Source organism: Rhinoraja longicauda, chromosome 21, assembly GCF_053455715.1.
Source record: "Rhinoraja longicauda isolate Sanriku21f chromosome 21, sRhiLon1.1, whole genome shotgun sequence".
Classification (NCBI taxonomy): Eukaryota; Metazoa; Chordata; class Chondrichthyes; order Rajiformes; family Arhynchobatidae; genus Rhinoraja; species Rhinoraja longicauda.
In genome coordinates, this window is record NC_135973.1 from 36,088,377 (window position 1) to 36,115,133 (window position 26,757).

General features: G+C 44.8%; 1 protein-coding gene and 1 long non-coding RNA gene across 8 annotated transcripts in view; one reads left to right on the forward strand and one right to left on the reverse strand.

The window, feature by feature from the left end:
* Positions 1-24,566, forward strand: part of LOC144604150 (uncharacterized) — a 41,144-nt gene extending 16,578 nt beyond the window's left edge. Inside the window, exons 2-3 of the long non-coding RNA XR_013548699.1 lie at positions 22,406-22,755; positions 24,131-24,566. This is a non-coding gene — a long non-coding RNA (uncharacterized LOC144604150). The remainder of the gene's footprint in view (positions 1-22,405; positions 22,756-24,130) is intronic.
* Positions 4,634-22,670, reverse strand: cep20 (centrosomal protein 20). 7 transcript variants are annotated; one of them, XM_078418352.1, is made up of 6 exons: positions 22,568-22,592; positions 11,731-11,837; positions 10,947-11,144; positions 8,551-8,635; positions 5,801-5,937; positions 4,634-5,377 (listed from the first exon to the last, which is right to left on the reverse strand). In XM_078418352.1, exons 3-6 carry the CDS (start codon positions 11,110-11,112, stop codon positions 5,301-5,303), a joined length of 465 nt encoding a protein of 154 aa, XP_078274478.1. In that variant the 5' UTR covers positions 11,113-11,144; positions 11,731-11,837; positions 22,568-22,592; the 3' UTR covers positions 4,634-5,300. The 7 variants fall into 7 exon arrangements, 6 of the variants coding, with proteins under 6 accessions (XP_078274478.1, XP_078274476.1, XP_078274475.1 ...); XM_078418350.1 differs by lacking the exon at positions 11,731-11,837 and having other exon boundaries at positions 4,634-4,811; positions 22,568-22,670; XM_078418349.1 differs by lacking the exon at positions 11,731-11,837 and having other exon boundaries at positions 22,568-22,670.
* Positions 24,567-26,757: the final 2,191 nt, after the last annotated feature.

Below are 26,757 nucleotides of genomic sequence, written 5' to 3' on the forward strand. Positions count from 1 at the left end.
GTGATTTTAGCTTGCAGTATTAAAAATAACTTGCATTAAAACAAATCTTTTATTTTTGAAAATAAGGAAAAATAACTTTATTATAGAAAGTCTGAAACTCGCTAGCCCTAATTCCCTCCAAACGATATAATTGTTTTATTACAGAATTTTCTTTAACAGTGGTGTACTACAACCCCTCCAATAGTCAACGGGAGGTAGAAGAGCAAATATGCCAGGAGATCGCAGGCATCTGCAGGACTAATAAGGTTGTCATGCTAGGGGATTTTAACTTTCCCAGTATTTAGATTTAAATGGGGCAGAATTTGTGAAATGTGTCAAGAAAGTTTCCTCAGACTTTATGTAGAGGGCCCCACATGGAAGAGGGCAACATTTGATCTACCCTTAGGAAATTGGGAGGGGCAAGTGGATGAAGTGTTCAAGGACGAGCCTTTTGGGATCAGCGACCACTATTCTATGAGGTTTAATATAGTATAAGAAAATAACTGCAGATGCTGGTACAAATCGATTTATTCACAAAATGCCGGAGTAACTCAGCAGGTCAGGCAGCATCTCGGGAGAGAAGGAATGGGTGACGTTTCGGGTCGAGACCCTTCTTAATATAGTTATGGATAGAGACAGGGCGGGCCCACAAATTAAAATTCGAATTTGGGGCAAGGCCAACTTTGAAGGTATTAGACTGGAACTTGCTCAGGTTAATTAAAACCAGCTGTTTGAGGGAAAAACGAACGTCTGGAATGTGCGATGCGTTTAAAAGTGTACTGACAAACGTCCAGGACATGCGTGTTCCTGTTAGAGGGAAGGGCAAGACAGGTGAACGCAAGGAAGCTTGGATGACGAGAGAAATTGAGACTGTTCAAAAATAAGGAGGAAGCATTGGGCAGGTATAGGCACCTGGGATCACATATATCTATGGAGTTTCAAGAACTGAGGAGCACACAAAAAAAAAGAAATCAGGACAAAAAGGGGGCAGGAGATAGCTCTGGCAAATAATATTCAAAATAATCCAAAGAGATATTATGTACATTTAGGGAAGCAAGGGTAACCAGAGAATGGGGCCCCTCAAGAATCAAAGCGGTTAACTCTGTATGGAGCCACAGGGGATGGGTAAGGTCCTCAATGAGCATTTCTCCTGTTTTTACTGTCGAGAAAGACATGAGGACCGAAGAACCTGGAGCTGTCCATTGAAGTGGCTTGAGGGCAGTCAGTATTACTGTTGAGCTGGTGCTGAAGGTCCTAAAGTGTATGAAGGTAGACAAATCTTCTGGGCCTGATCAGATATATCCAATGACACTGGAAAACTAGAGAGGAAATTGCAGGTGCCCTGGCTGAGTTTTACGAGTCATCATTCAATGGGTGCATGAAGATTGGAGGGTGGCAAATGTTGTGCCTCTATTTAAGAAGGGCTGCAAGGGAAAGCCTGGGAACTATAGACCAGAGAGTTTAACATCTGTGGTCAGAGAGTTACTAGAAAGTCTTCTGAGATATAAGATATATGTGTATTTAGATGGACAAGGGCTGATTAGGGATAGTTAGCACAGATTGTGTCTCACAAATCTGATTTGAGTTTTTTGAAGATGCGACCAAAAAGGTTGATGAGGGAAAAGCTGTAGACGTTGAATATATGGATTTTAGCAAGGCATTTAATCAGGTTCCGCATGGTAGGCTGCTCTGGAAGATTAGAGCGCATGGGATCCAAGGAGAGTTCGCTGACTGGATAGAAAATTGGCTTCATTGTAGGAATGAAAAATTTGCCAAATCTTCTCTGCCAATGCCAAACAGCTTATTCTGCTGTTGCTATTGACTCTTGTTTTGAGCTTCTGGTACCCCCAGGTGCTGACAAGAATGGGATGCCATCCCACAACAGTGTGTGACCAGGCTGGTGACCAGCATGAGGAGGAGGTGCCAGGCTGTTATGGCTGTGTATGGTTCTTCCACACGCTACTGTGGCTCCTGTTTATTAAATGAATAAATTGTTAAATTGCCAAAATGTCTTGTTTCTTCAGACTTCAATCATCCAATCCACCAAACAACACCGAACAAGAGTCAATGGCAGAATAAGCTGTTTGGCATTGGCAGAGAAGATTTGGCAAATTTTTCATGGGCGCAACCCATATACTCAGCTCTGCTGCTCATCCCACAAATGCATGTTCCTTACAAATGTGGCACCATTTAAAAGGGAAATAAACAGGCTTTCCAACGGTATAAGATTTATTGCCAAGAAGCATTGTTACAACAAAGAAATAATCTACCAAATACAAATTTCCTTACTTTTTGTGCTATGTTTATATCAATGTTCTGGATGAGAAAGTATAAGGCATGATTAGTAAGTTTGCAGATGACCCTATAGAGGGTGGTGTTATAGATAGGGAATATGGGTGTCAAACATTGCAGCAGGATTTTGATCAGCTGGGCAGGTAGGTTGAGGAATGGTTGATGGAGTTTAATTGTGAGGTGTTGTATTTTGGGATGGCTAACCAGGGCAGGATCTTATCAGTGTATGGCAGGGCTCTGGGGAATGTTGTAGAGCAGAGGGATCTAGGAGTGCAGGTTTATAGCTCATTGAAAGTGGCATCACAGGTAAATAGGGCGGTCAAGAAGGCTTTCAGCACATAGGCCTTCATCAGTCAGAGTAATGAGTCTAGACATTGGGAGGTCATGTTGCAGTTGTACAAGAGATTGGTCAGGCCACATTTAAAGTATTGTGTTCAATTTTGGTCACCCTGTTATAGGAAACATATTGTTAAGCTGGAAAGAGTGCAAAGAGGATTTACGAGAATGTTGCCACCACTCAAGAGCCTGAGCTACAGGGAGAGGTTGAGCAAGCTATGACTTTATTCCTTGGGGTGCAGGATGATGAGGGGTATTCTTATAGAGGTGTATAAGATCATGAGGAATAGATATTGTAAATGCACAGAGTATATTTCCCAGAGTAGGGGAATCAAGAACAAGAGGACATAGGTTAAGGTGAGGGGGGGGGGGGAAAGATTGGGGCAACTTGTTTTTACACAAAGTCAAGTCAAGTTTATTTGTCACATACACATACACGATGTGCAGTGAAATGAAAGTGGCAATGCCTGCGGATTGTGCACAAAAAAGAATTACAGTTACAGCATATAAATAAAAGTTAATACAGAGAAGACAAGTTTAGTCCCTGGAGTTATAAAAGTTAGCAGTCCTGATGGCCTGTGGGAAGAAACTCCGTCTCATCCTCTCCGTTTTCACAGCGTGACAGCGGAGCCGCTTGCCTGACCATAGCATCTGGAACAGTCCGTTACTGGGGTGGCAGGGCTCCCTCATAATCTTGCTTGCTCTCGATCTACACCTCCTGATGTATAGGACCTGCAGGGGGGCGAGTGTAGTTCCCATGGTGCGTTCTGCCGAACGCACTACTCTCTGCAGGGCCTTCCTGTCCTGGGCAGAGCTGTTCCCAAACCAGACAGTAATGTTGCCGGACAGGATGCTCTCTACAGCCCCAGAGTAGAAGCAATGAAGGATCCTCAGAGACACTCTGAATTTCCTCAGCTGTCTAAGGTGGTAAAGGCGCTGCTTTGCCTTACCCACCAGTGCGGCAATGTGTGTTGCCCATGTCAGATCCTCTTTGATGTGGACTCCCAGGATGGTAGGTATATGAAATAAGCTGCTGGAGGTGGTTGAGGCAGATACGATCACAACTTTTACAAAACATTTGGACAGGCACACGAATAGGATAGGTTTAGAGGGATATGGGCAAAATGCAGCCAGGTAGGACTAGTGTACATTGGGCATGTTGGTCGGCATGGGCATGTTGGGCCAAAGACATTATGACAGGTTTGTTAGGAATGTAACTATCCCATTATAGCAGAACTACTTGCACTGACTGCTAACTCAGATACTAAACATACACCATAAATGCTCAGCTATTTCGAAATAATCATGGTAGTACTCTTAAAGAACCATTTATCATTTAACTGAAAATGCCAAACTGACAAAGCCTCTCTTAAATGTGACCTTTCTCTCAATTCCCAGGCACGCTGTTGAGGTCTTCTTCCTTACACTGATTAGCTTTGTTCATCCTACTTTAAAATTTGCAGGAAAATAACTGCAGATGCTGGTACAAATCGAAGGTATCACAAAATGCTGGCGTAACTCAGCAGGTCAGGCAGCATCTAGGAGAGGGAATGGGTGACGTTTCTGGCCAAGATCCTTCTTCAGACTGATCAAAATGTGCATGCTTCTCCAACTACTCTTAAAAAATAAAAACAGTATAAGGATAGTTGATGTGTCCAAGTAGATTTTGATTTGAAATTACACGCAGTGAGCAAAAATACAAAGAAAATGGTAGTTGATGTTAACATTGAGTCTTGACTTTTTATTGTATTGCACCACCATGTGGAGCTGATCGGTTCATTCATGCGATAGGAGACTATGTCACTAGGTGGTAAGAGATTTATTGAAATTTGATTGCATAATGTGACTAATAACCTTTAGCTCAGCATAATCTTCAATAAAAGCTTTCAATTGTGTGCCTTTAACGTAGTTAAACCCAGTCAAAACTCCTCATCCTGAATAGTTTAGTCCACACTTAGTTATCAAATTATGCAAAATTGATATTGTAAGAAAACAAACCCACACTGAAACAGCAATATCAAATTTATTAAGTATAAAACATTTTATAAATATGCTTATTAAAATCAAAGATACAAATACTTTTACAATGATTTCAATGTACAGTTATGGTGTTGATAGTACCCATGCACATCCAACTCTGTCATGTAAAACACAATGCAATTGTGTTTATGGCCTCTTCGGTTTCATCAACTTGAAAAAGGCTCCTCCACAGCAATAATGTAAAATAGACAGGTTAATGGGGAATCAAACTACATTGTGAATCCTAAGTGTTGGACAGTGCATCCATGAAGAACATGTTTTTATTTCAATTTATTTATAATATGACCTAGTTAGCGTCATGAGTTACACCATCCAAATTATTTGTAGGAAAATAAACAAGATTAAATTAGAAAGATTGCACTTAAAAGAATAACAGGCACATCACAACACAAAAAACATTCAGTCAAATGATAATGCATATGGATGAAGTATAAGAACAAATTGCATGGTAAAATGCTCCAGAATAATTAAAAGTTGGTCCCATTAAGAAATCTGGAACTTCTTAAACAGGTATCATATCTGATATTATTAAAGGAGAAACCGGAATAAAGAGGACACAGAGGACCAAATTGCATATCTATTTTGTAGGACTCTATCTTTATTGTTAACAAAACTAGTGTTGGATAACAAACAGCAAAAGGATAAATCAACAGTTATGAATGTCCACCTTTGAGAACAAAGGGGTCTTCAAAGCTTCTTCCAATTAATTTACTAGATTCAGGCAAGTCACCTGAAAGAAAAAAGAAGCCTATATATATATCAAAAAAGCCTGTAACTGAAAGTGGAAAATAAAAATTATTTTTTGGAATTAATCAATGTGCCATTTCTTTTCAATGGCTTGTGCCAATGGTGAAAAACTTGCTCAGGGACAGTGGAAAACTACTACAGGTTTTACTGACAAGAGAATTCAATATTCAACTACTTATGGTTCTTTCACTAATAATTCAAAACACAAAATACAAACTAGTTGCACACATTTCAGAAGTGTGTTTTTCTGTTACCAACCGCCCCCCTCCCCCCATCTGGGTGTTTTAACTCACTTTACAACAATGATACATTGTCTTTGTTTTCTGAATTAAACTGCAAAGTAATGATAAATCTTTAAGTGAACAAAATATTTGCAGCCTGGCAAAGTGCTATTTAAATGGCCTACCTTGACTGCACTTCTCATTTGGCTCCCTTAAAGTCACTTTCTTTATATTTGGCAAAGATGTCGTTTTAGCAAGAGATTTTACTCCATCCTCCTTGCTCTCATTGACAAAATGAGCTAGAATTCCATACAGTAAAGGGCTATAGACGAGAGAGCAGAAAATGAACACTCTTTAATCACATGTTAACATTTTATTTCATGGAAGTTACTGAACTGGTCACATCATATGAAAGAATTGAAATTATGAAAATATTAATAAAAGGCATGTTATGCAGTCAACATTTGTATTCAGTAAGTAATTCTTCATGCAAAATTAGCTTGTAAATACGTATAAATGACTTAATCACTATGAAACATCTTGAACAACAATAATTGATGTCAACTAAAAATGAGCTCTAATTTTCAATGTCTTGAATAGTATATTATCACCAGTTAATTTGAGAAGATAGTTAAATGGGGACTGTCTGGAAAAAAATGTTCTCCTCTAACATCCAAATAATGTTTCTCGGTCATAAAATATATTGAGAACATTGTAGATACAAATTTGAAAATTTTAAATTGCTACATTAGCCTTTTTCTGTTAGTTATTTCTAAAAATATGTTTACTTAGATTTATACTAAATGCTGCTATTTTGTTTTATTGTACTTACAGGTTTTCAAATCACACAAATAAATTCCATGAACTAATAGTCATTCAAATGATTTAAAGAACTATTAAAGGATGATTCCAGGGTAGGAACCAATTATATTTCAAAATACACCACCAGTATTAAAGCATAATTTCGTATATTTGTTTGCTCGGTGAGAAAGAAATTAGGAGATCCAGATGAAAAGTTGATATTGGAACAAATGCCCCCAAATGCCGGAAATCTGAAGCAAAAACTCAGCCAATCATGCAGCAACTATGCAGAGCCTTAGAACTGCACAGCACAGGAATAGGCTCATCAGCCTGGCAACCTGGCAACCATGCCGACCATCTAGCCCATCGACACTAATCCCACGTGCCTGCATTAGATCGATATCCTTTTATGCCTTGCCTATTCAAGTGACTATCTGAATATGATAGCAGCAAGTTCCAGATATTAATTACTCTGCAGAGGAAAACTTGTTCCTCATATCCAGTTAAAAACTTCTTCCTATCATTTTAAACCTATACCTTCATTTGTAATACCCCTGCCATGGGGAAAATATTCTATCTTTCCTATCTATGTCTCTTAGGATTTTATACACTTTTTCAGATCGCCCCTCTACCTCTTTTGTTCCAAGGAAAACACATCCAGCCATTCCAATCTCACCCCAAAACAAGTTCTCCAATCCAGACAACTTCCTGATGAATTTCTTCTGCCTTGTCTCCAGTGCAACCAATGTAGCAGCAGAACTGCACACAATACTCCAATTACGATATAACTAGTGTTTTGTTAAGTTGCAAAATAACGTCCCAACATTTGTATTCTATGTCCGGATCTATGAAGGCAAACATGACATATGCCTTCTTCATCACTCTATTCAACTTGGAACCAAGAACTCAAAACGCAAGGTCTCTTTTCATCAACATTCTTTGTTACCATTTACTGTGTGTGGCCTACCCTTATGCCATCCCAAAATGCACCATCTCATACTCGGCAGGATTAAATTCCATCTGCCAATACTCTACCCAACTTTCCATTTGATCTAAATTCTGCTGTTAGCCTTAGACTACCTTCTTTGCTATCTACAACACCACCAATTTTCATGTGTGAACTTACTGATCATTTCTCCAACATTCACCTCCAAGTCATTAATATATACCACACCAAGGGTTCCTGCACTGATTCCTGTAATACACAACTGGGCACATCTAATCAGAAAAGAATCCTTCTACCACTACCCTCTGTCCCCTATCACCAAACCAATTATGTATCCAATTATAGACACAAAATGCTGGAGTAACTCGGCGTGCCAGGCAGCATCTCTGGAGAAAAGGAATAGGTGATGTTTCGGGTTGAGACTCTTCATTAGACTTTCACCTATTCCTTTTCTCCGGAGATGCTACCTGACCCGCTGAGTTACTCCATCTTCGGTCCATCTTTGGTGTAAACCAGCATCTGCTGTTCTTTCTTACACACTTTGAATCCAATTAGCCAGCTTGCCTTGGATCCCATGTGCCTTAACTTCTGGACCATCCTACCATGTGGGACCTTGTCAAAACCTTACTAAAATCCATGTAGACGATGTCTATCACATTGCCCTCATTAATCTACTTTACCTCCTCAAAAAATTATTAAACTAGTGAGGCAGAATTTCCATTGCATAATGTCATACAAGACTATCCTTACTAAGCCCTGTCTTTCCAACTGTACATAAATCCTATCCCTTAGAAATGTAGCCAATAATTTCCCTACCACTGGCGCAAAGCTCATCAGTCTGTCGTTACTTAGCTTATCCATGCTGCCCTTTTTAAATAAAGGAACAACATTGGCTATCCTCCAGTCATCTGTACAAGGAAACAGACCCAACATTTCATGGCAATGACCCATATCTAGAAAAGTGAGGAAAAACATGTGTTCGAAACTGCAAAAAGAATGTGAAAACAAAGGGAATGCATTTGATAGGGCATAGACCAAGGTTATAAACATAACCACTACTTTAAATTCTGGCAAATAGAGAAATAGGCGCGAAGAAAGCAAATTTTTATGATATTTGGACATACTGTTTGAAATCAAAAGCAAATACATTTTTCTAATTTTAGTAAAATAATTTTAGGATTTGCTTACACAGTTTTTATGCTTGTATCTTCAACAATATTCAGCTCATTCACTAGAAACTGTCTCTCTAAAGGTATCTCAGGTTGGCCAGCCTCTGTGTGGGAAAAGTTAACTGTGAAACCGCTATTATTCATTATATTTAATGCAAATATTGATCTAAACAGAAGCAACAGTAGAGATATTATTTTGTATGTGAAGGATTGAGAAAGGAATATTCTTCGCAATAAAAATACTTTTTCATTAACAATGAAGTCAGGAAATTGTTTATTGGAATTAATGCTACCATCCGATTATCTAAATATAAAATCCTGTGATAACTGAACCCTTTTCTTGAAGTCTCATTTTTAAGAATACTGTGTGTTATGGCTGCTTTCAATGTAAATAGTTTAAAAAGGTTTTGAAGATAACACAACTGGAGATGCAGGTAGCATCATGTAACAAGAGCCAAAATCGTATAACACAGGTTAAAGAACGCGGAAAATACAAATGGGACACAAAGTCTGAGAATTTCTGGTAAACTTCAGATAATCCCAACCCATGCCTGAGGGAATTAAGATAAACAAACAGGTTTAAGGGAAACAAAACTATGTCTATAAGCACATTACAGTCCTGCCTAAATCTTCTTCTTAAACCTGTGTGTAATGGCTGCCGAAATGGAGAGATAGTTCTTCAGGAAGCTGACACTAGTGTAATGTTAACATATAGGAATGTTTGATTGGTACACCATCTATCAATCTGAAGTTCAACAGCAATTGAGAGTTTCCAAGGTATTTTGCCTTTGTATATAAAGTTAAAACCTTGAAAATGTAATCTTGGGGATCAAACACTGATGGAATCTGTCCATCTGTGCATATCAAGTTACAAGGCACAGAAATCCAAATATGTGGGTTGCGATGACTTACTCTATAAACATTCATGGCGTATATAGTTTTGGTGATAATAATTATCCAGTTATGCACCGAATGAATTGGCAAAGGTTAAGATATTTACTTTAAGTGTGAAAAGTCAACTATAATTGAGCTGTTAGCAATTATAGAGAACGAACATGCACAACAGTATATAATCATCCAACTTGATCATCCATCTTTTTCCTAATATTGCTCACTTCTGTCATTGGACAGCTCTAATTGTTATTGGCAACTGTTCTGAAATGTGCACTTCATTCGAGTGAATATATTTAATCAGTGAAACAAGATGGAGAACACTCCCAATTGCACTCAAACTACTTTTATCAGATGAGCTGCTTTTGAGCCTTTGCTCTCTCCCAGCCAGGAGTCATATTCTTGCAAGACAGATCCCCCTGGTGTTCACTCTTATTTGGCCTTGGGAATGAGGTGATAAGTTGCATATGATAAAGGTACTTACATTAATAGTTAGGTCAAGATTTCCAGTATTTTGACAATGCAATGATACATAAATAGTTAAATACTTCCAAGTCAGAATTCTGTTTGAAATGTAGCAGAACTTGTAGATGATGGTGTTCTCAAGCCGTTTCTGCTCCAGACTTTGTACTTAGAAATCACAGGAGGTGGTGTCAGAAAAGCCTTGCAAACTGTTGGAAACAGTTTCTCACTAGCATTCAGGTAGAATTAAGGCTCGGCTGAATGCCATAGAAGTTCTCTGAATTTAGGCAAAGAATGCTTCATTTATTTGAGCACTGTAATCAATAATAGACTATCACACTTCTGATCTTACAGCAGCAAAGGTCATGGAGGAAGCATATGGTTGCACCCAGGATATCCTCAAGAAACTTCTGGAATCTCCAATAAACATCTTCCTTTGTATTACTCCACCCTTTGTAGAGGTTCCCCTGTTTCCCACAGAACTTTGTTTTAACTCTACGATGCCACAAGCAACTTGCTGATGAAAATCATGCCTTTTGCCCATGTTTTGGCAATGTTTGGCCCATGATTTTTAGAAATGCCAATCCTTGCAGTAATATATTTAAGGGCATTCGACAGGCTATTATTCAATAAAGGAGATAATATCACGATGAATGACACGTCTACCATGTTAAGCTTCAGAGTAAACGGTTGTATCAGTAATTGGTTGAATTGGTCATTTTACATGGCTGTAAACACCAGGTAACAAATAAGTAATTGGACTTGTTTTTCTTTCAAAACTGTTACAATTGCTTCTTTCAAAACTGTTACAATTGCTTCTTTCATATGTACAATATTTTCTGATTTTTTTTTTTGTTGCAGTTTCTTTTTTTCCGAGCAGTGCTTTTCTTTCACTGCCTTAGACAATTTGTATTTAGTGCACGTGAATCTATTTGCTTGTGATGTTGCTTGCAAACAAGATTTCCATTGTACACGCACCAAGCATGAATTATATTTTCTCAGAAAAGTTACTTTCATACAAAGATAAAATCTTAAATTTCATTTAACAATGGCTCTGCATACCTGCTGTAAGCACTGATGCTGTATACTTGTATTTATTAAACTCAAGATATTCACGGATGAGCTCATTAATAAGAAGGTTTTCATGTGACAGCGGAGGCCTTGGTTCGCTCTGATCATCCAGGGCACTAAAAACCTCGGCTCGAATTCTGGCTTTTAGTTGGCCCATCACACCTCTCTTTTCTAAGGTCTCTTTTAGAACTGTAAACAAAAGAATATTTTTTTTAATTTAATTTTAAATGCTTGCAGAATTAGCAGGAAACAGTTAATTGGCAATACTTAAAATTACAAATGATGTCATCAAAATTAAAGTATTAAACATAATAATTTAAATCACGATCAACAGGTAACAAAAACCTTCCTTAAAATATCTGCTGGTATGATTGACAAGCGTCACTTCCAACAAAAGGAACAATATCAACAGCACATTATGCTTTCAATGACATTACACCGGATTTCCTTTTTTTTTTTAAATGACTACAAAATTGAAAGCACATCAAAAGAAACATATATTTACTATTTTACACCAGAACAAGATACCATTCTATTCCCTGTGCCACACCTGAACTCTCACTCATTTCTCCCCACCCCTTCACCTTCCACCTACATTCCTTTTTCTGGCTTCACAATTCACAACTCTTCTATCCTTGTCTCACACCTTTTATTTTTTCATCTCTGGCTTTTGACCTACTATCTGCCTATCAATCCCCCCCCCCTCTCCTCACCTGTATCCATCTATCACTTGCCCACCACCACCACCACAATCAATCTGATGGAGAGTCCTGACCTGAAACGTCACCTGTCCATGTTCTACAGAGATGCTGCCTGACCTACTGGGTTACTCCAGCACGTTGTGTCTTGGATTGGATCGAAGATTGGCTGGCTAACAGAAAACTGAGTGCAGGCATAAATTAGTGCTTTTCTGGTTGATAAGAGCTGTGTCAGAGTCACGACTTTTATAACTTACATAAATTACTTAGATGAAGGGACAGATGGCGTTATTGCTAAATGAGACAGAATGGTGAATAGGACATGAGGAAGTTACAAAGGGATGAAGATAGAAAAAGTGAGTGGGTAAAAATCTGGTAAATGGAGTAAAATAGGAGATTTGTTCATCTTGACAGCAATAATATTAACATTGTGGCGGATCAGGCCACTCCTCGGGTCAGCCCCCTCGTTACGTGACGGACAGGTGAAAGGGGTTAAAAGCCAGACCAAGGGAAGGCGTGGATTATCCCTAGGAGAACTACGCTGTGGGCACCAGCTCACAGCCTAATAAAGAATCTAACTAAACACTGCCTGGCGTCTTGCCTTTTCTCTGGCCTCCGCCAGGCCACTACATTGGTGACCTCGACGGACATCACACGTAGTGATGTCGAACAATGGGCAACCCGGTCCTGCCGCCCTCGCGCAACCCGGTCCTGCCGCCCTCGGTCCTGCCGACCTCGAGGCCGTCTCCCTCAAACTCCCGACCCTGTGGACCGAAGAGCCTGAGGTCTGGTTCCAGCAGGCAGAGGCACAGTTTGCTGTGCGAGGGGTAACCGTCGACTTGACGAAGTACTTTTACGTCGTCGGCGCCCTGGACCAGGCGACAGCAAGGCGAGTAAAGCCTTACCTTAATGACCCCCCCGCGGATGACAAATATAAGGGCCTTAAAGAACTCCTTATCAGGAGGTTCGGCCTCAGCGACGCCGAGAGGGCAACTCGCGTTATGAGCCAGGGGGGGCTCGGGGACCGACGGCCGTCGGCCCTTCTGGAGGACATGCTCGCCCTTATGGGCAACCACCCGCCCTGTTTCTTATTCAAGCAGGCCTACCTGCGGCAGCTCCCCGTCGACCTCCGTTCTCAGCTCGCAGAGGACCCCTTCACCGACACGCAGCGGCTGGGCGAGCGCGCTGACCAAATCTGGATGTCCCGTCGGGAGGACCTGGCAGCCCTAGCCGTCTTTTCCGCGGCGTCGGAAGGCCAACAGCAAGCTGGGGCCGCCGTCGACCCCGTTTCAGGACGACCCCCGCGGCGAAATCCGGCCGCCATCGGGAACCCCGGTGCCGGCACGTCCTTCTCGCACGGCCCGCCGACAATTCAGCCAGACGCCACCAGAGGTCGCTGGTGGTCGGCCCAAGCAGCACCACCTCCAATACCGCTGGAGACCACCGGAGGTCGCTGGTGGGCATCCCAGTCTGCACCACCACCGGACACCAGCAAAAGCTGGTGCTATTATCACCGTCGTTGGGGACCGAACGCCAAGCAATGTCGCCTACCCTGTGCCTTTCCGGGAAACGCGAGGGCCGGCCGTCAGTGATCCCTTCGGCGGCCGGCCAGATCCATCGCGTGTTCGCTCGGGATCGCCGCACCGGGGGTCGGTTCCTCGTCGACACTGGAGCAGAGGTGAGCGTCCTACCTCCTTCCACCGCCGATATCCATACGGGCAAACGCGGCCCCCTCCTCACTGCGGCGAACGGTAGCCCCATCAACACTTACGGGGTCTGCCAGCTCGCCCTTAACTTCGGCGACAGCTGGTTCACGTGGCGGTTCATCATTGCCGATGTTTCCCAGCCGCTGCTGGGCGCCGACTTCCTGCGGGCGCATTCCATGCTCGTGGATGTCAGGCGGCAGCGCCTGGTGCACTCCAGCACGCTGAGGCCGGTCTCCCCCAACGTCGGACACCTGTCGTCCGTGGATGCGACGTACGCGCGCATCCTGGCGGACTTCCCGGACATTGTGGAAACCCACTTCTCCTCCTCCACTCCCAAGCACGGGGTGCAACATCACATCCCCACCACCGGGCCACCCGTGCACGCCCGAGCGCGGCGTCTCGCTCCAGACAAGCTCCGTCTAGCTCGAGAGGAGTTTCGTCAGATGGAGTCAATGGGCATCGTGCGCCCTTCCGATAGCCCGTGGGCGTCACCACTCCACTTGGTCCCCAAGGCGGACGGGGGTTGGCGACCGTGCGGGGACTATCGGCGCTTAAATGACGCGACCGTTCCCGACAGGTACCCGGTTCCGCACATCCAGGACTTTAATGCCCACCTGGCCGGAGCATCCGTGTTCTCCAAGGTGGACCTTGTGCGCGGATATAATCAAATCCCGGTCCACCCCGATGACATCCCCAAGACTGCCATCATCACCCCGTTCGGCCTATTCGAGTTCCTACGGATGCCGTTCGGGTTGAAGAACGCCGCACAGGCCTTCCAACGGCTTATGGACTGTGTGTGCCGTGGCCTGGAATTCGTCTTTGTCTACTTGGACGACGTACTCGTGGCCAGCCGCTCGAAGCAGGAGCACTGCACCCACCTCCGCCAGCTGTGTAAACGCCTCAGCGAGTACGGTTTGTCCATCAACACTTCCAAGTGCTGTTTTGGGGTGACGGCCATCGATTTCCTCGGCCATCAGGTGACCCCACAAGGGGTGGTACCTCTTCCGGACAGGGTCGAAGCTGTCCGCCGTTTCCCCCGACCGACCACTGTCAAGGGCCTGCAGGAATTCGCTGGGATGGTCTCGTTCTATCACCGCTTCCTGCCGTCGGTAGCCCGAACTATGCGCCCACTCTTCCACCTCATGGCTGGTCGCCGCAAGGAGGTCGAGTGGGACGACGAAGCAGGAGCGGCCTTTGAGCAGGCTAAGGAGGCCCTGGCCAGGGCCACGATGCTCGTCCATCCTAAGGAGGATGCCCCAACCGCCCTGACCGTGGACGCTTCGGAGGTGGCGGTCGGCGCGGTGCTAGAGCAGCACATCGACGGGTGTTGGCGGCCACTCGCCTTCTTTAGCAGGCACCTCAGCGGGGCCCAACGGCATTACAGCGCGTTCGACCGGGAGCTCCTCGCCCTCTACCTCGCGGTACGCCACTTTCGGTACTTCCTAGAGGGGAGACCCTTTACCGCGTTCACAGACCACAAGCCACTCACATTTGCGTTCGCCAAGGTTTCGGATCCGTGGTCTGCGCGGCAACAGAGACAATTGGCTTATGTGTCGGAATATACCACCTCAATTCGGTTCGTGGAGGGAAAAAACAACAGGGTGGCCGACGCCCTGTCTAGACCCGCGATCCACGCCGTCCTACAAATGGCCGGGGGGATCGACTATTCCGCCCTAGCAGCCGCACAGCTGGGGGACGAGGAGATGGCCGCCTATCGTACAGCCGTGTCCGGCCTGCAGCTGGAGGACATTGTCTGTGGCCCCGGGGATACAACACTGTTGTGCGACACCTCCACTGGCCTGCCGCGGCCCATCGTCCCTGTCGTCTGGCGTCGCAGGATATTCGAGGTGCTCCACGAGCTGTCTCACCCCTCCATTCGGGCGACGGTGGCCCTTGTATCCTCCCGTTTCATGTGGCACGGGCTGCGTAAGCAGGTCGCACACTGGGCACGTACCTGCATCCCGTGCCAAACTTCAAAAATCCAGCGACACGTGCGTGCGCCTCTGCAAGAGTTTCGTGTCCCTCGGCAGCGCTTCGACCACATTCATGTAGACATCGTGGGGCCGCTGCCGCCGTCCCGGGGCATGACCCACCTCTTCACTGTGGTAGATCGCTTCACGCGGTGGCCGGAGGCCATTCCGCTGGCAGACACCTCGACGGCCACCTGCGCGCGGGCCTTGGCGGCGCACTGGATCGCCCGGTTCGGGGTGCCACTGGACATTACATCCGACCGGGGGCCACAGTTCACTTCGGAACTGTGGTCGGCCATGGCAAGACTCTTGGGTGTCAGCCTACACCACACTACGGCGTACCATCCACAGTCGAACGGGTTGGTGGAACGCTTTCACCGCCAGCTGAAAGCTGCCCTGAAGGCTCGGCTCACGGGCCCAGACTGGGTGGACGCCCTGCCGTGGGTTTTGCTGGGGATCCGCACCGCACCCAAGGAGGACTTGGCCTCCTCCTCCGCCGAGTTGGTGTACGGGGCCCCCTTGACGGTTCCCGGGGAGTTCATCCCACCAGCGCACGGTCGAGTGGAGCAGCCTTCTGACGCCCTGCAACGTCTTCGGCAGACGGTGGGCAGGCTGGCACCTGTGCCCACATCACGTCATGGGACATTCCAGCCACACGTCCCTGCCGCTCTGGAGGACTGCCAGTTTGTGTTCCTGCGCAGGGACGCACACCGATCACTTCTCCAGCGGCCGTACGAGGGCCCCTTCCGGGTCCTACAACACGGCTCGGCCACATTCGTTCTGGACATGGGGGGTCGCAGAGAGACTGTTTCGATCGCACGGCTGAAGCCGGCACACTTGGACATTGATCGGCCGGTGCCGGTTGCACAGCCCCGCCAGCGCGGTCGCCCCCCGTCCAAGCTACCCCCTCCAGTGTCTGCTACGACCCCTCCACCTGTCGGTCAGTCGCCGGTCCCTGCGCCGGTCATGGTGCGCACCCGGGCTGGTCGCCTCATGCGCCCTCCTGTCCGTTTTGTACCTCCGGTTCTTGGGGGGGGTCCTGTGGCGGATCAGGCCACTCCTCGGGTCAGCCCCCTCGTTACGTGACGGACAGGTGAAAGGGGTTAAAAGCCAGACCAAGGGAAGGCGTGGATTATCCCTAGGAGAACTACGCTGTGGGCACCAGCTCACAGTCTAATAAAGAATCTAACTAAACACTGCCTGGCGTATTGTTTACTGCTGGGGGCACAAAAGTAAAGACATTATGTTTCAATTACATAGGGCAATTTGTAGCAGTTCAAAGAATGTTTATTATTGGACTAATACTCGGAATTGGTAATCTGTCTCATGAGAATTCTATGTTGTATCTGTGGAGTTTAAGAGTGAAGAGAAAGAGGACTTGATTAGAACATATAAAGGATTTTGCAATGTTGACTACGGAAAGGATATTTTAGCTTTGAGAGAATATAGAACTACAGATTAAAAATAAATTGCTGCCCGTTTAAGACAGATGAGGGGGACTTTTCTCTCAAAGAGTTGCAGGTTTTCAGAACTCCCTTTCTCAAAGAGTGATGGGTGCAGAATCATTCCATTATTTTTAAGGCTTAAGTGGATAAAGACGGGTTTTCCTGGATGCAGAACCGAGATTACAATACAATCAGCCAGTCTTTATTAAAGGCATCCTTTTCTACAAAGTACCTTATTTGCAAATCTTTTAAAATTCTGTTTGTATCCAAATTCTTTTTATACTATGACCACTAGAATAATGAATAGCATACTTCATGGATTGTCCGATCATCATATTATATTGAGCAGATGTTTAGTCAGTCCCGTTGCAAAAGAAAGGACTAAAGGGAAAAAGTTACATCAAAGTATCTTGGAATCTGACCTGTTTTCAGGGCAACGCATTACGTTGACTGAACTACAATTGTAGATTGCAAATGTGAACGCTGATACATACTTGGGTTTCAGATGAGGTCTGAATTTTAAACAATTCAAAAGACATTTTTAGAAATAACAGTGTATGCAGGTGATGTGGAACGCTGGGATATTTTAAGTGGGATAATAAAAGAGAAATGTATGGGAAGGCACTACAGACAGAAAACATAGAAAATAGGTGCAGGAAGAGGCCATTTGGCCCTTCGAGCCAGCACCGCCGGTTTAAACCGAAGCTAATTTAAACCGAAGATAGACAAAAATAACTGGAATAACTCAGCAGGTCTGACAGCATCTCTGGAGAAAAGGAATAGGTGACGTTTCGGGTCGCAATCCTTCTTCAGACTCAAAAGGAATAGGTGACTTTTCAGGTCGAAACCCAAAGGTTCCTTTCCTTTTCCCTATTCCTTTTCTTCAGAGATGCTGTCTGACCTGTTTAATAAAAGAGAAATTTGTTGATTTCAACTGGAATTTGTTGGAAATATGCTTACAGTCAATGGATGTTTCTTAATTCGGCACACAAAGACTATTACTGAAGAACACGTCGTAGATTTGGGTAGGAAGGAACTGCAGATGCTGGTTTACACTGAAGATAGATACAAAATGATGGCGTAACTCAGCGGGACAGGCAGCATCTCTGTTGGAGTCTGCAGCGTGCAGGCTATAGGCCAGGTGCTGAGCCTGGAACTCAGGTGAGGCGACGGCACCGCCTTGATCCAAAACATCACTTCTCTCCAGAGATGTTGCCTGTCCCTCTGAGTTACTCCAACGTTTTGTGTCTACCTTAGAATTGGGTGCTCAGAAATGAGAATCAGCTAAGTGAGCATCCTTCTATTATGGAACACAGTTACAACATATTAATTTGTAGTCTGGAGGTTCATTTTCAAAATGTCGAAGTGACAAGACCCGCAAAAGCTGTAGTATGAAAGGATTATTGATCAAGCCCACACTCCAAATAGCACTCATGACACTTTAACCAGCCAGACGGAGAGGTCTTCCTGCTTTTTACCATGTCAGTCATTTTCAGTGGCTACCTCCCATTTGCTTAAATGCTGCTACCCAAATTGCCTAGCCCACAGTGGGAATTAGTTCCAATGGACGTGATCTTCAAGACATGTCAATTCCAAGATAAATGGAGAGCGCGAGCAGCATCACCACTTGGGCCTTTATGCCAGCACAAAAACCTTCAACTCCATCAATCAAGGGGATTACAAAGCATTCTTTTTATATTTCTTTGTCCAAGAAATTCATCACTATCTTTGTGATGGCAAGCAAGACATGATCTTAACCCAGTCTACGAACAGTCCCAATCTCAGTGCAGAATGTGGTCTGGCAAGTTGTTTCACTGTCCAAACAAATGTCTTAATCATTGTTGCTGCAATGCTGCATCCGAATTGAGAGTAACCATACTTTACATCAAAGTAGCTTTTAACCAAATATAGCACTGCAACACCATGGTAAAATTGAAGTCAATTAATATCAAAAGGAAAATGATTTGGTGGTAAAAAAAATACTCACATTGTATCACGTTGTGATTGCCAGAGGATACCCATCTCAGGGCAGTGACCTAGGCCCAACTGTATTCTTAGAGTCGTAGAGCATAGACATCGGTCCAGCTTGCTAATGGCAACCAAGGTGCCCCATCTACACTTGTCCCATGTGCCCCCGTTTGACCCATATTCATCTAAACCTTTCCTATTCATGTACCTGTTCATGTCTTTTAAATGTTGTTATAGTTTCTGCCTCAACTCTCCAGTCGCTCATTCCATATACTCACCACCCTCTGTTCTGCTGCTTCGGAAATTTATGGGATGTTGCCAGGACTCGATGGCCTGAGCTATACGGAGAGGTTGGGCAGGCTAGGACTTTATTCGATCAAGTGCAGGAGGCTAAGGGGTGATCTTATAGAGATGTATTAAATTATGAGGGGAATTGATAAGGTGAATACACGGAGTTTTTACCCAAGGTAGATGAATCAAGAACCAGAGGACATAAGTTTAAGGTAAGAGAGCAAAGATTAAGAACTAGTGAGGCAATGTTTTCACTGAGGGAATGAACTGCCAGAGGAGGTAGTTGAGGCAGATACAATAACATTTAAAATACATTTGGTCTTGTACATGGATGAGAAAGGTTTAGATGGATATGGGCCTAATGTGGACAAATAGAACGAGCTTTGATGGGGCATCTTGGTCGGTATTGACTTTGGGCTGAAGGGCCTGCATCCATGCTCTTTGACTCCATCCCACTTATGCATTCACTCTCTACACACATGGGGAATTTACAGAGGCTAATTAACCTACAAACCCGTACATCTTTAGGATGTGGGAGGAATACGGAGTATCCAGAGGAAACCCACGGGGTCACAGGGGGAAAATGCAAACTCCACACAGACAGCACCCGAGGTCAGAAATTCATTCTGGGCTCTGATACTGTGAGGCAGCAGGTCTACCAGATGTGCCACCCTGAGCAGACAACTGTAAACTGGCGAGATTCCAACAACATTACCTCAACAAAATTTTCAAAATTCACTAGTGAACCAACATCTGTGTCTTCATTCAGGCAACATCACCAGTCCCAGGCAGTGGAGTAGCAATAGCTGAGGGAGTTGGTTGCAGTAGGACACATGCTAGCAGTAGTTAGGAACTGACTTCTTCAAACTGACATTGTTGAAGTCCCCTGTCATAGCGAGGAAACAGGCCCTTCGGCCCAACTTGCCCACACCGGCGAACATGTGCCAGCTACACTAGTCCCACCTGTCCGCGTTTGGCCCAAATCCCTCCAAACCTGTCCTATCCATGTACCTGTTTAACTGTTTTTTAAACATTGCGATAATTCCCTGCCTCAACAGTCCTTCCTACAGGTCTGCTATGTCTGAGCAACATGAAGCGTTTACATTGAGGCAGATGCAACCGCCTTCCCTTTCCCCGATGCCTCAACAGTCCTTCCTGCAATGAAGGGGAAATCCTTATGGCTGGAGGGCTGAATCTGGAGAGCTGGGGTGGGGAATGGGTGCAGCATCATGTCTCTGGTACAGAGCAAACATCATCTGCTCATGTCTCTTTAGTAAAGCAACCTTGCCCTTAAGTTCGCAGTCTTATTTTCTTGGGACTAAACTTTGTATGCTTGGGAAGTGGGTAATCTATTGTGCTTCAATCTACCTTGGGAACCTCCCAATCAACCGCATTTCCGGGCACAAAAGAGGCCTCCCTGGCAATTCCAGGGACTGTACTCATAGTAAGTGTGTTTGGGATTCCCTTGTCGCTGGGGGCTCCATTGCCATCAGTAGATCACAATATTGCAGTTGCCTTCTTTACCTTTATTTTCTTCACAAAACAGAGCTCGGAATTGAATGAGAAATCTGAAGGGGCCACATTGGCCTCAAGAGTCAACTCAGAATCAATTGGAACTGATGCAAGTCATCATCCATCCAGAGGGCCCACCCATGCAAAGAAAATGGGACAATATAAAAAAGAAAAACTCCACGACGTGAAACATATCCATACGATGAGAAAAATAGATCAATGGGTTTGTGGAAGAACATTTAATACTCTACTTAAAATATTTCAAGACTTATTAAAAGTAAGATACTGATTTTTTTGTTGTTGAAAAGGTACATATTTAAACAAGGGACCTTAAGATTTCACAATAATAGGGTCATTGGTGAGATGAGCGATTGAGTAGTCTGGATGTAGATTGCTCCTTGCACCAAAGGCAGCTAAAATTACACAGCAGGATGGTGTGACACTAAAATAGTCTATATTTGCTTGCAACTATTTGGGGGCTTGGCAAACACATGAAGCTGTTGCAGGATGATTTACAAGAAATATAGATAGCAAGGGCATGACCAAAAAAGTGAAAGGAAGCTTAGTTTCTGACTTTAATTTGAATGGATCCTCTTGCTAATTTTAGATAATTTTTCAAGTGAATTCTTTAGAACCTCATGGTATAAGTGCAGATTAAACAGAGGGAACTAATGATTGGGGGGGGGGGGGGGAGAATAGAAAGCCAAGAGGTAATGGGATAGCTCAAATTACTGCAGATATCCCTAACAATATTTCTTCTAAAATTTACAGAGTATTTCATAATTGTTAATTGTGCATGTGACCTTCTTATTTTAATAACGATTTAAAAGTCAATGAGTTTAATTTCATTACTGGGGACGTTAATGGAAATGAGCACATGCTGCTTTCTTTATATCTGCTGAGAATTGTTATAATTTTCTATTTTTTTATGCCACAATTGAAAATACCAATACAAGTCTGCTCAATCTAATTTAGTATAGCTTGGTATGGTATACCAGACAACAGCATATCAGAAAAATTGGAAAGCTTCTAGGTTAAAAAAAAGGAGCATTTCTTGAAATATGCTAAACTGAAGGCAACAGGTTGAAGGGACATTGAGATGGATTCCAAAGAACAATAGGATTTTTTTTAAATGGAGCAGAACTCCAATGGTTCCTGGCAACTAAATAATAGCCAGCTTTACAGCTATGAATTCAGACAGTAGAATCAAACATACAGAAGGGAATAACTTCTATTGGATCAACTGAAAATTGGGGAGAAATACATTTGAGAGTACAAGTTTGAAGAAGGGTCTCAACCCAAACATCACCTATCCATGTTATGCAGAAATACTGCCTGACACGCTGCGTTACTCCAGCACTTTGCCTTTTTTTAAAGTAAACTAGCATCTGCAGTTCCTTGTTTCTATATTTGAGATAGACAATTCCCTATGTTGATAGATACGCGGTTATTCAACAGGAGCAAAAACTGAAACTACAAAAATAAACTTGTTGCAAGTGTGAATGCGATTTAAAAACAACAACAAAAAGTGACAAGTACTCCCTGAAGATTCAGGCCTTTGATTCAAACCTTTTAGGATCATGTATTACATTGACAGACCTTCCAGATTTCTGCACACATCCAATTCTCCCTTTTTGCACTACTCCACGTTGTTCTCCAAATGCGGGGAGGGGTCTTCAGTTGCCCGGGCCCGAGATAATTCACTCCGTCGCCACCCCTAACCATTGCTCCCAGCCCCTCTCTCTGGCTTGATCGGACGGAGGGGACCTTAGTATGTGGGGTTTCTGTCACATATTGATCGGCAGTGCTTGTGTGTGGGCCCGATGAGGATTTATTATCACTCTGACTCTGTCCACACAGGAGCAGCGGGACTCTTGGCGAACCGTCGCCAAAGTTGGCGCCAGGCCGGGCGAGTAAACGGAATGAAGCCGGCCCACAACAGCCCGATCTGCGAGGCGATTCGCATCAACTATCATCATTCCCACAGCTGAGTTGAATCTATCGGCGACTGCGGACACCTACCGGCTTTCAGCTCGCTAACGGTCGCCATTTGCCCGCCTTCTCCCGCCCACGTGACCGCCGCCGCCGCTGGGCTGCCGAGGGTGCGGTTGCCATGGCAGCGGGTGCAGGCCGCGCCGCGCCGGGCCGGGCAGGGCAAGGCCGCGCCTGGCGGCAACGCGGGCACCGACACAGTGCTGGAGTAACAGCAGGTCAGGCAGCATCTCTGGAGGATAGACACACACAGTGCTGGAGTAACAGCAGGTCAGGCAGCATCTGGGGAACATAGACACACAGTGCTGGAGTAACAGCAGGTCAGGCAGCATCTCTGGAGGATAGACACACACAGTGCTGGAGTAACAGCAGGACTGCTGGCATCTGGGGAACATAGACACACAGTGCTGGAGTAACAGCAGGTCAGGCAGCATCTGGGGAACATAGACACACACAGTGCTGGAGTAACAGCAGGTCAGGCAGCATCTGGGGAACATAGACACACACAGTGCTGGAGTAACAGCAAGTCAGGCAGCATCTCTGGAGGACAGACACACACAGTGCTGGAGTAACAGCGGGTCAGGTAGCATCCCTGGAGGATAGACACACACAGTGCTGGAGTATCAGCGGGTCAGATAGCATCTCTGGAGGACAGACACACACAGTGCTGGAGTAACAGCGGGTCAGGTAGCATCCCTGGAGTATAGACGCAGTGCTGGAGTAACAGCAGGTCAGGCAGCATCTCTGGAGGACAGACACACACAATGCTGGAGTATCAGCAGGTCAGGCAGCATCTCTGGAGGATAGACACACAGTGCTGGAGTATCAGCAGGACGGGTAGCATCTCTGGAGGACAGACACACACAGTGCTGGAGTAACAGCAGGACGGGCAGCATCTCTGGAGGATAGACACACATTGCTGGAGTAACAGCGGGTCGGGCAGCATCCCTGGAGGATTGACACACAGTGCTGGAGTAACAGCGGGTCGGGCAGCATCTCTGGAGGATAGACACACAGTGCTGGAGTAACAGCAGGACTGGCATCATCTCTGGAGGATAGACACACAGTGCTGGAGTAACAGCAGGACTGGCATCATCTCTGGAGGATAGACACACAGTGCTGGAGTAACAGCGGGTCGGGCTGCATCCCTGGAGGATTGACACACAGTGTTGGAGTAACAGCGGGTCGGGCAGCATCACTGGAGAGAAGGAATGGGTGACGTTTCGGGTCGCGACCCTTCAGACTGAGAGTCGGGGAGAGGGAGTCTAGAGATATGGAAGCGTCAGGTGTGAAAATGACAGCTCAAAGCAGACGCTGTTCAAGGAAATGTAGAATGATTCATTGTTAGCTGAGGGGAGGGTGGACCTGCTGAGTTACTCCAGTTTTTTTTAATATATCTTTGGTTTAAACCAGCATCTGCAGTTCCTTCCTACACATTAATGGGGGCATATTGTGCTCAGAACTGAAATAATCCCCAGCTGCTGAAGAAATGGTGCACTTGAGAGAGCTTCCTTAGTGACTCAATGGGATTGTTATTATGCATTACTCAATCAATAAAAGTGTAAAGGGTCTTTTGTCCATTTCCTTCCACAGATACTGCCTGATCCACTGAGTTCCTTCAGTGATTTGTTTTTTTGCTCACGATGCCTGCATCTGCAATTCCCCTAATAATCAACTTAATTATGTAATGGTGTAGTCTTAAACTAGAGCTGGAATCAATAGGAGCCCTGAACAATTTGCCTATCGAACTTATGAACTCCTATGTGACTGGAAGATACCCCTTCAATCACCAAACTATATTTATTCAGTGAGCTGTTAGGGCAATTAATGTTGCTGTTGCTAATATTAATGACTGAGGATTTGCCTCACTAAATGCTTTTATTCATGGCTTAACTTGATCGAATAATGTCAGGTTGGAACACATTTCTACATTACCAGCTGCATATGTTCTCCTGTTTCATATTGTTCACAAGAGATAAGTAAGCCACAAAGACTGCTGAACAGCAGTGAATGCCACACAAAAGTTAATCTTGCATGTTTCAATACAATAAAGCATAGATAACATTGTTAACTTTCATTTTAAAAGGAACTGTGTTGTCTCTGTATCAAATTCTGCAATGTCATTGGTTCTGTTTATCTGTGCGCAGCTTTAATATGTTTGCCAATTTTGCTTTATAGCCACAGTAAAATAGTAAAATACTCCCACTACAACATTTAAAAATAAACAAATCTCACAAGCAATCATCATAGAACCCAGGAAAGTGCAGCTCAGAAACTGGTCATTCAGTCCACCTTGTTGACAATGATGCCAAATTAAACTATTCCCATCTGCCTCTCCATTGTCCATATCTCTCAATTCCCTGTAAACATGAGTTTGTTGCTATTGTATCTGCTACTACTACCTCCTCTGGCAGCATGTTCCAGGCACCTACCACTCAGAAACTAAGAAACTCACCTTTAAGACTGCTTAAAGGCCTCTTATGATTTTATATACTTCTATTTGGTCACCTTTCAGCATCCAATGATCATGAGAAAACAATTCAAGTTTGTTCAATCCTTTATTTTATACTTAAAAAAAGACACAAAGTGCTGGTCAGGCAGGATCTATGGGAGACATGGATAGGAGATGTTTCAGAATCCTTCTTCAGACTTCAGTAGTAAGGGAGGGAAATCTGGAAAAGAGTTGTGCACAGAAAAAAGCCTGGCAAATGAGAGGTAGACTCAGGTGAAGGAGATTTAATTTGGCATACATGTGTACAAAGGCCAGAGCAGAAAAGAAGACAAGGTAAGGAAGGGGAGTGAAATGTGAAGCAGGAGAAAGGGGACGGGGATGGCGGGGGGTGGGGGGGGGGTGGAGTGGGGCAGGATTGTGGGGAAAATGGGTGCACATCCAGGCATGGCACAGGGAAATGGGGGAGGGGGGGTTGTTTCCTACAGAGTCTGTGGAAGGTAGTTGAGGCCAGTTCATTGGCTTTATTTAAGTCAAGTCAAGTCAAGTCAATTTTATTTGTATAGCACATTTAAAAACAACCCACGTTGACCAAAGTGCTGTACATTTGATTAGGTTCCAATAGAAAAAAAAAATGAAAACATACAGTAGTACGCAAACAGTTCACAGCGCCTCCTCAATGAGCCTCAAACGCTAGGGAGTAGAAATATGTTTTGAGCCTGGACTTAAAGGAGTCGATGGAGGGGGCAGTTCTGATCGGGAGAGGGATGCTGTTCCACAGTCTAGGAGCTGCAACCGCAAAAGCGCGGTCACCCCTGAGTTTAAGCCTAGACCGCGGGATAGTGAATAGCCCCAAGTCGGCCGATCTGAGGGACCTGGAGTTAGAGAGGGGGGTTAGAAGATTTTTGATGTAGGGGGGGGAGTGTCCATTTAGGGCTTTATACGTGAATAGGAGGAGCTTGAAGTTGATTCTGTACCGTACAGGGAGCCAGTGGAGAGAGGCCAGAATCGGGGTGATGTGGTCCCTTTTATGGGTACCCGTCAGGAGTCTCGCTGCGGCGTTTTGGACCAGTTGCAGGCGGGACAGGGAAGATTTGCTGATCCCAGTGTATAGGGAGTTGCAGTAGTCTAGGCGGGAGGAAATGAAAGCGTGAATGATTTTTTCTGTGTCGTCGAATTTGAGGAAAGGTTTGATTTTAGCTATGGTTCGAAGTTGGAAGAAGCTGGCTTTTACCACAGCGTTGACTTGCTTATCAAATTTTAATGCAGAGTCAAATATCATGCCGAGGTTTTTGACATGCGGTTTGACTAGGCAGGATAGGCTTCCAAGACTGCCTGTTATCAATTTGATGGAGTCAGGGGGGCCGAATAGGATGACCTCAGACTTGCTCTCATTTAATTGGAGGAAGTTCTGTGCCATCCAACATTTTATGTCCTCAAGGCAGTGTGAGAGGCTGTTTAAATTTGACTGGTTGTTGGGTTTCAGGGGGAGGTAAAGCTGAGTGTCATCGGCATAGCAGTGGAAAGAAATGCCGTGCCTTTGAATGATTTGGCCAAGGGGGAGCATGTATAGAGAGAAGAGAATGGGGCCTAGGATGGAGCCTTGTGGAACTCCGCAGGAGAGGCTAGCTGGAGCAGAGGAATAACTGCCTATGTTGATGGCGAAACTCCTATCTTTGAGGTACGAAGCGAACCAGCTCAGGGCAGTGCCATCAATGCCAACCGCGTACCGGAGACGGTCAATAAGGATGGTGTGGTCCACTGTATCGAA

Excerpts from the sequence above, each read along its gene's own strand:
- cep20 (XM_078418349.1), bottom strand. The coding sequence starts at position 22,595 with ATGGCGACCGTTAGCGAGCTGAAAGCCG. Across the intron at positions 5,938-8,550 it reads GATACAAGCATAAAAACTGT|CCCTTTACTGTATGGAATTC; the intron begins GTAAGCAAATCC and ends TCTCGTCTATAG. Across the intron at positions 5,378-5,800 it reads AAATGAGAAGTGCAGTCAAG|GTGACTTGCCTGAATCTAGT; the intron begins GTAGGCCATTTA and ends TTTTTCTTTCAG.